At 43.3% G+C, this 8,546-nt stretch overlaps 1 protein-coding gene across 1 annotated transcript in view; it reads left to right on the top strand.

Moving 5' to 3' along the window:
- The window catches only part of MTMR10 (myotubularin related protein 10), a 92,083-nt gene that overhangs the window by 43,585 nt on the left and 39,952 nt on the right, over positions 1–8,546 (top strand). Inside the window, exon 3 of the mRNA XM_077263926.1 lies at positions 4,485–4,621. Within this exon, the coding sequence (XP_077120041.1) occupies positions 4,485–4,621 (137 nt within the window). The remainder of the gene's footprint in view (positions 1–4,484; positions 4,622–8,546) is intronic.

An 8,546-nucleotide genomic window follows, 5' to 3' on the forward strand; every position in this document is an offset into this window, starting at 1 on the left:
ATGGTATATATGGACACAGGGACCATACACTGATGCACAACATTGATGACACCAGCACCATTTTTTTTCATTTGTGTGTTTAAGCACAGACATGTGAATGATGTCTGAATGAGGATTTCTGTCAAACACAACGACTGATTAAATCGCTGAGTGGGCTATGTCCCCTACATGTTGCTGTGTTAGTTTGGACACTGTCGTGCTTACAGACTTTTTAATTTGCGTAATTTATCTTTGCCTCATTGTCTCTATTACATACAGTACAAAACCTTATATCCCCTATAGTGGTGGCTGAAACAATAGTAGGTTTACCTGCTGGCAGATGAAAATGGTTTATGGATCTTTATTGCCAGGCGGAGACTACAGATAGCCATTCCATTGTTTTTCTGATACTGATTTGTCCACAGATAAGAGTCCGCCATATTTTAGATATGTTGTACTTTTTGAAAGGGAGCGAAACCCCACCTGATGCAAGAGGTCTGCCATTCGGCATGGATTGTGAGATGTGGATGTGCAGCTGATATGATCCTTGGTGGTGACGACAGGCTGTGGAGAACATTGCTTGACATTTGCTGCCTGTGTCTGCACTGTATCTTTCTGCTACCTTTCACCCTTCCTCATTGTGTGACAGAACGCTTCACCTCCTATATAAGGTGATATGTATGTGTGATAGATGTAGATCTTATCAGATGTGGCCCGGGCAGCAGAGGCTTTGTTGGTCTCCACGTATAATAACTAAATTCATAATTTGTAGAACATTTTGGTTATTTTGTAGCTGGATTTGTACAAGGTTTGAGAGAGAAAAAAATAAATCTGTGTTTCTGTATAAAACCAGAATCGTACAGCGGTAAAGTAGTGGATTCCTAAACCTCTGAAGGAGACCTATTCTGGCTGAAGTTGTAATATAGTCTGCTTGGTCCTTGAGCACAAAGCCCCCCATACACTTAAAAATGGCTGTTGGTTGAACAGTTGTCTGAACCTATCTCCTCTGACTCTACCATACACATAATTGCTCAGCTGGCAGAGTGCGGCTGCATTCTCTGAGAGCGCCGCTGACAGACTGCTCTTGAGGCGACAAATCGCCACTAGAGATCGGAAGAAATAATCATTCTGTCCCTCAACATCATCTGTCGGGAAGTCCCCCTTACACGTTAGATGGTCAGTCGAACCTGTCAATATTGGCACAGTCGGGTGTTGGTAGTCTAAAGTGTATGTGACCCATAAGGGTGCCCATACTCATTAGCTGAAATGGGCGATATTTGACTGTAAAAGACGACTGTCAGCAGCATTGCTCATATGACTGTTGAGTGTTTGTTTTTTACCTCTCTGACCGAGCGCTCCACCCTGTGGTGGTTTTAATTGCAGCAGGATCCTACCTACCCATACATTTAGGCTTTAGCCTTAGAGAGGTGTTCACACTAGATAGGTTCTCAGCGAAACCAGAGATCGCCTTGTTGTGGCTGCTGGGCAAGCATGAATTGGACAAATTACAACCCCTGGCAAAAATTATGGAATCACCGGCCTTGGAGGATGTTCATTCAGTTGTTTAATTTTGTACAAAAAAAGCAGATCACAGACATGGCACAAAACTAAAGTCATTTCAAATGGCAACTTTCTGGCTTTAAGAAACACTAAAAGAAACCAAGAACAAAAAATGTGGTAGTCGGTAATGGTTACTTTTTTTAACCAAGCATAGGGGAAAAATTATGGAATCACTCAATTCTGAGGACAAAATTATGGAATCATGAAAAACAAACAAACAAAAAAACACTCCAAAACATCACTTGTATTTTGTTGCACCACCTCTGGCTTTTATAACAGCTTGCAGTCTCTGAGGCATGGACTTAATGAGTGTCAAACAGTACTCTTCATCAGTCTGGCTCCAACTTTCTCTGATTGCTGTTCCCAGATCAGCTTTGCAGGTTGGAGCCTTGTCATGGATCATTTTCTTCAACTTCCACCAAAGATTATCAAATGGATTCAGATCCGGACTATTTGCATGCCATGACATTGACCTTATGTTTCTTATTTCATGGAATGTTTTCAGTTTTTGCTCTATGACAGGATGCATTATCATCTTGAAAAATGTCATCATCCCCAAACATCCTTTCAATTGATGGGATAAGAAAAGTGTCCAAAATATCAACATAAACTTGTGCATTTATTGAAGATGTAATGCAGCCATCTCCCCAGTGCCTTTACCTGACATGCAGCCCCATATCATCAATGACTGTGGAAATTTGCATGTTCTCTTCAGGCAGTCATCTTTATAAATCTCATTGGAACGGCACCAAACAAAGGTTCCAGTATCATCACCTTGCCCAATGCAGATTCGGAATTCATCACTGAATAAAACTTTCATCCAGTCATCCACAGTCCACGATTGCTTTTCCTTAGCCCATTGTAACCTTGTTTTTTCTGTTTAGGTGTTAATGATGGCTTTCGTTTAGCTTTTCTGTATGTAAATCCCATTTCCTTTAGGTGGTTTCTTACAGTTCGGTCACAGACGTTGACTCCAGTTTCCACCTATTCGTTCGTCATTTATTTTGTTGTGCATTTCCTGTTTTGGAGACCTATTGCTTTAAGTTTTCTGACTTGACACTTTGATGTCTTCCTTGGTCTACCAGTATGTTTGCCTTTAACAACCTTCCCATGTTGTTTGTATTTTATCCAGATTTTAGACACCGCTGACTGTGAACAACCAACATCTTTTGCAACATTGCGTGATGATTTAATTTACCCTCTTTTAAGAGTTTGATAATCCTCTCGTTTGTTTCAATTGACATCTCTCGTGTTGGAGCCATGATTCATGTCATCCACATGGTGCAACAGCTCTCCAAGGTGTGATCACTCCTTTTTAGATGCAGACTAATGAGGAGATATAACTTGACGCAGGTGTTAGTTTTGGGTATGAAAATTTACAGGGTGATTCCATAATTTTTTTTTTTCCTCAGAATTCAGTGATTCCATCATTTTTTACCTATGCTTGGTTAAAAAAAAGTAACCATTACAGACTACCAAATTTTTTGTTCTTGATTGATTCCTTTTAGTGTTCCTTAAAGACAGAAAGTTGCCATTTGAAATTACTTTAGTTTTGTGCCATGTCTGTTAGGCTAGGTTCACATTGCGTTAGGGCAATCCGTTTAGCGCTAGCGCTAGCGGATTGCGCTAACGCAATGTTTTTTTCGGGGCCGCGTTTAGGGGTCGCGTTAACGTCCCCGCTCTCGCAGATCCCTGATCTGCGAGAGCGGGGAACGGACCTCGGGCGCGCCGCGGACGCTGCAAGCAGCGTCTGCAGCGCGTCACAAAAGAACGGCACATCGCTAGCGCGAGCCGAAAAAGGCACGCGCTAGCGATGCACTACAGGTGAAATTTACATTGCTGTCAATGGGTGCGCTAACGGACCCGTTGCACGGCGTTAATTGCGACATTTTTGCCGTGCAACGCTGTCCGTTAGCGTGCACACATTAACGCAATGTGAACCTAGCCTTATCTGTGTTTTTTTTTTTTTTTTTTTCTACAAAATTAAACAACTGAATGAACATCATCCGAGGCTGGTGATTCCATAATTTTTGTCAGGGGTTGTATGTGCTAAGTATCTCATTTTTTTTCATATTCTGGAGCAGTAATGCTATTCATGTTTCATACATTTCATATTTACATGCTTTAGCACTACAGAGTGCAACTTTATTTTAGTGTTTGTAATCGTTTAAAACACTGGTTAGGCATGTAGGATAAATGCGGTCAGTGAAGGTCATTGGTTTATGTAATCTGAAGTGTTTCTATGGGGCCATCACTAAACGAATAATTGTGCTACTGATGACTGTTCTTTCACCGGCCCTTTTTTCATCTAATCTGTATGGTCACTTTACAATCTCTATCGTGTGTAAATAGGACACGTTTTGAACAGTATATTTCTTGAAAAATTGTGCAAGCTAAAGGTGAGGATTCTTATTTCCTTTGCAGTCTTTGCAAATGTATTATCAAAAAAGGCTAAAAGACTAGCTTTCATTCAGCAGTGTCTTTCTCCATACACATTTTAAAATTCTTTTCCTTGGAGTAAAAAACTATGAAATATATCAAAAAGCACAAAACAAGTGTTCCTGCACCCCTCAATGTGCCATGTGATGTCAGCCATAGGAATACCTCCTCATGTATCTGCCATTGTAAATTTCGGCTACTGTATTAAATACCAGTGCATGACATTTCAGTCATGAGGCCTGACAAATGAGGAAAAAAATAGTGCGATAGTCATTAGACTGAATATATTTTAAATGTTTTTACTTTTTTTTTTTTTTTCTTCTCTACCACCCAATAAACTTGTTAATGACACTAGGTAGCAATTAGTGGGCTGATTTTACAGAGTCTAAAAGAATATGACCATAGGCTTATCGGACTACTGGACTGAATAATTAAGCATGTTTGTAATGGATGTTGGTGTATTTTATTTGTTCACTTTTCTGATGTTACCAGTTTTAACACCTTAGGTGAAATTGTGGTAAATGAAGTAAACTTTGTCAGAAAATGCATCGCTTCGGACACAAGCCTCTATGACCTGTGGGGGAAGCTGACCTGCACCAATTTCAAGCTTTCATTTATCACTGACACTCTGATGCCCTTTCAGGTAAGCTCTGCTCTCTGGTCTTCATAGCATGTGAAAGTTCTAGAAATGTTATTGGTTGGGCTGCACACACACGAGAGCATGTTGCCGCCTCTGCTTTATTACTATTTAATAGTAATAATAATAATATTACTACATGGCTCAGTCGACAAGGGATGGGTGAGGATACAGTAGGTGAGGGTAGAGCTAGTCTTGCAGCGGTATAGTCGAATGAGGGACACTGCAGGTTGTAGGCTTGTCGGAAAAGGTTGGTCTTTAGGTTCCTTTTGAAGGTTTCCATGGTAGGCGAGAGTCTGATATGTTGAGGAAGAAAGTTCCAGAGTATGTGGGATGTATGAGAGAAATCTTGTATGCGATTTGTATGAAGAGAAGATAAGAGGGGAGTAGAGAAGGATATCTTCTGAAGATCGGAGGTTACTTACAGGTAAGTACCAGTAAACTGTGTCACAGATGTATGGAGAGACTGGTTGTGGATGGCTTTGTGTGTTATGGTTAGAGTTTTGAACTGGAGTCTTTGGGCAATGGGGAGCTAGTGAAGTGATTGACAGAGAGGAGAGGCTTGAGATTAGCAGGGGGGCAGGTGGATTAGTTGGGCAGCAGGGTATAGGCTAGATTGGAGGGGCACGAGAGTGTTAGAGGCCACCGAACAGGAGGTTGCAGTAGTTGAGGCGGGAGATGAGGGCATTCCCAAGTGTTTTTACAAATTCTTTGTTAAGAAATATATGGATCCAGGAAAAATTTTTGAGTTTGAGTCGGCAGAAGGTGGAAAGGGCTTGGATATGTGGTTTGAATGATAGAGCAGAGTCGAGGGTTACCCCAAGGCAGCAAGCATGCGGAACTGGGGAGTGTGAGCAGCTTTTGACTTTGATGGATAGGTCTTTTGGGTGAGGGGGGTAAGTGATATGGGCGGAAAGATTATGGATTGTGTTTTGTCCATGTTAAGTTTTAGAAATCGAGCAGAGAAGAGGGATGAAATGGCAGATAGACATTGTTGGATTCTGGTTAGTAAGGAGGTGATATCTGGTCCAGAGATCTAGATCTGTGTATCATCAGCATAGAGATGATACTGAAAGCCATGGGACTCTGAGCTTTCCCAGGTCGAAGATGTAGATGGCGTAAAGCAGGGGACCTAGAACTGAACCTTGGAGGACACAGACAACAAGGCACTTGAATGTTGGGTATAAAGAGATTCAAGATAGGGCCAGTTTGTGATGCCAAGAGATGAAAGAATCTGTAGTAAGATGGAATGGTCCACTATCGATGGCAGAGGACAGATCCGGGAGGAGGAGGAAAGAGTAGGCTGTGGTTAGTAGGTCATTGCTGACTTTAGTTAGGGCAGTTTCCATTGAATGATTCTGGCTTGAATGATTAGGTATTGAAGCTAAATTGTAATCGGTCAAAGAGCAAGCAGGAGGAGCGATGGGAAGACAGTTCAAGATGGACATCCTGTTCCAGTAGTTTTGCGACATAGGGGAGAAGCGATATGGGGTGATACTAGACACAGACCAGATGATGGGTCAAGGATAGGCTTTTTGAGGATGGGTGTGAGCGAGGCGTGTTTAAAGCATGAGCGGAAGACTATAGCTTGGATGAAGACTGGGATGAGGTGGGATGGGATCGGGTCAAGCGCACAGGTGGTGAGATGTGATCTGAGTAGTGGAAATGTTATCTTCTGTAATGGTGGAGAAGCTGGTTTTGGAGGAAGAGGGCTAAGTATTAATGGGGAGGGGCTGTGGGGACTGTAGGCCAAAGCTTTCTCTGATGTAGTTAATCTTCTGCTTGAAGAATGAGGCAAAGTCTGCAGCTGTGATGAGTAGAGAGGGGAGGATGTGCTGGGGGAAGGAGGAGAGAAATTAAAGTGTTGAATATTTGTTTAGAGTTATGAGAAATTGAGGATATGAGAGATAAGTAGGTTTGTTTTGCAGCAGTAAGTGTGGACTTGAAATTGGTCAGGGACTGTTTTAAACGTGATGAAGTGCGCATTGGAATGGGCCAAGCTGGTGCACCACAGTTGTCTGTTAATTGTGCGAGTTTTGGCATGTGTGAGGGGGCGACTGATTTGAGAGCTGCAGTTATTGTGGAGTTATGTAAAGCGGCAGCAGCAGCATCTGCATCGTGTAAGGAACCAATGTCTGAAAGAGGGAGAAGGGACTCAGAGTGAGTGTAAATGAAGGTGTTTGAGACTTCTGTGAAGATGTGCAAACTTGTAGAGTGGTTGTGAAGGATCCACACCTAGCTATCCCGCCTGACATCAATATTACTTCAGCAGGATCGCGTGGTAAGGTTTCCCCACTTGCACCAGTGTGACGTTCTGCACCCCCTGGGGACATGTAGGGTCAGATTGGTACAGTTTTACACAGACAACACCCCATTCCTGTCCACACAGGCCCAGGGAGGCACGGGAAGTGAGAGGATGTGTCCCTTTCTGACACTGACGTGGCACCACACTCACCCATCATCCTGACAGGCTGAGAGGCCCCCTTCATTAAAACCAGTGAAACAGCGCCTGGTTAGCCCAGTAGGACTGCCACCAGTTCCTTGTTCGATATACGCCTAGTCCATTAACAGGGTTATAGCAGACCAGAAACCAGCCCCGGTAGCATGGAAAATTAAACCTAGAAATGGACGTGTGGATCGAGATAAAAGAGCAGTCCAAGGTTAAATTATAAGGTCACATTAGACAATACACAATGGTTATACATATACAATGGTCACATATGCAAATACAATAGTGGTATATAAGATATAAGCAGGTGGATCGTGTCAATTACCAGGTGACGTTCGATCATGTGTACACTGGGCCTCAGGGGGCATCTGCTTCCAGCAGGGTCCTATATCCTTCACAGCACATTACTCGGCGTGACTCCCCTTTCGAATTGGACCGCATGCATCAGAGAGACACAGATCAGATAGCCTTACACTAGCTTTTATCTCCCTTTGGGTCACTCCCCTCTGGGCTGAACCTAAATCCCCTTTCCTTGAGGTTTGTAGCTAAATCTTCCAAAACCTATGAAAGATCATAACTCCTTTCTGGAAGGTCCTAGGGTGGCGGTTCTGGCTCCATTTGATCCGCCCGGGCCCCTGCTACGCTTTACTACCTGGCTTCTAGTAGCTGTTCTATGTATCTCCATACCCCTGGGTGCTAGAAAGGATCGAGACCATGGAAGGCATTCCCTCTGGTTCAGAGATCACGAAAATGTAACGTGTGGGGCTAGGGCGTACTAGAAGTACATATTCACCTTAAGAAATCTTAACTGTCTGAACAAAGCAGACCACATGGTTTGGATCCACAAGGGGTCTTCCTGTAGGAGCTGGATTCTAGCTGGTGGGGGTGTGAATTCTGACATTGCAGCTGACAGGCAGGACCACCGGCGGAGCCTGGTGTCTTCTTACTGCTACACATGTATTGTAAGCTGCCATTACATATCCCAACCTTCACAGTGGGGATTGCACACTAGGAAAGGGAAGATAATGTGAGTAGGTTATGGTCAGACGGGGGGAGGTGAGTTAGAGAGTTAGATAGGGAACAGAGGTAGGTGAAGATGAAGTCCAGTGTGTGACCATCAAAAATGGTGGTGGCTGGCCCTGGGGGCGGTAAATGACTGCCAATTGAGGTTAAGGGAAGTATATGTGGACAGAGTGCACCTCAAAAAAAGGGGGGAGAGTAACTGAAGGGGTGGCAGTGGAATTGGGGTGAAGGAGCAATTATCTGACATGAGAAAACTAACTTCTCCGCTATGCTTGATGCTGGGGCGGGTGGTGTGAGAGATGGAATCAACCATAAGAAAGTGCAGCTGGAGAGGTTGTCAGAGAGGCTGAGCCAGGTTTCTGTGATGCTGAGAAAGGAAAGTTTGTTAGTGATGAAAAGATCATGGATGTATGAAAGTTTGTTGAAGACAGAACAAACTTTCCATAGACCTCCTGCTTC

Source organism: Ranitomeya variabilis, chromosome 5, assembly GCF_051348905.1.
Source record: "Ranitomeya variabilis isolate aRanVar5 chromosome 5, aRanVar5.hap1, whole genome shotgun sequence".
In the NCBI taxonomy this organism is placed as follows: Eukaryota; Metazoa; Chordata; class Amphibia; order Anura; family Dendrobatidae; genus Ranitomeya; species Ranitomeya variabilis.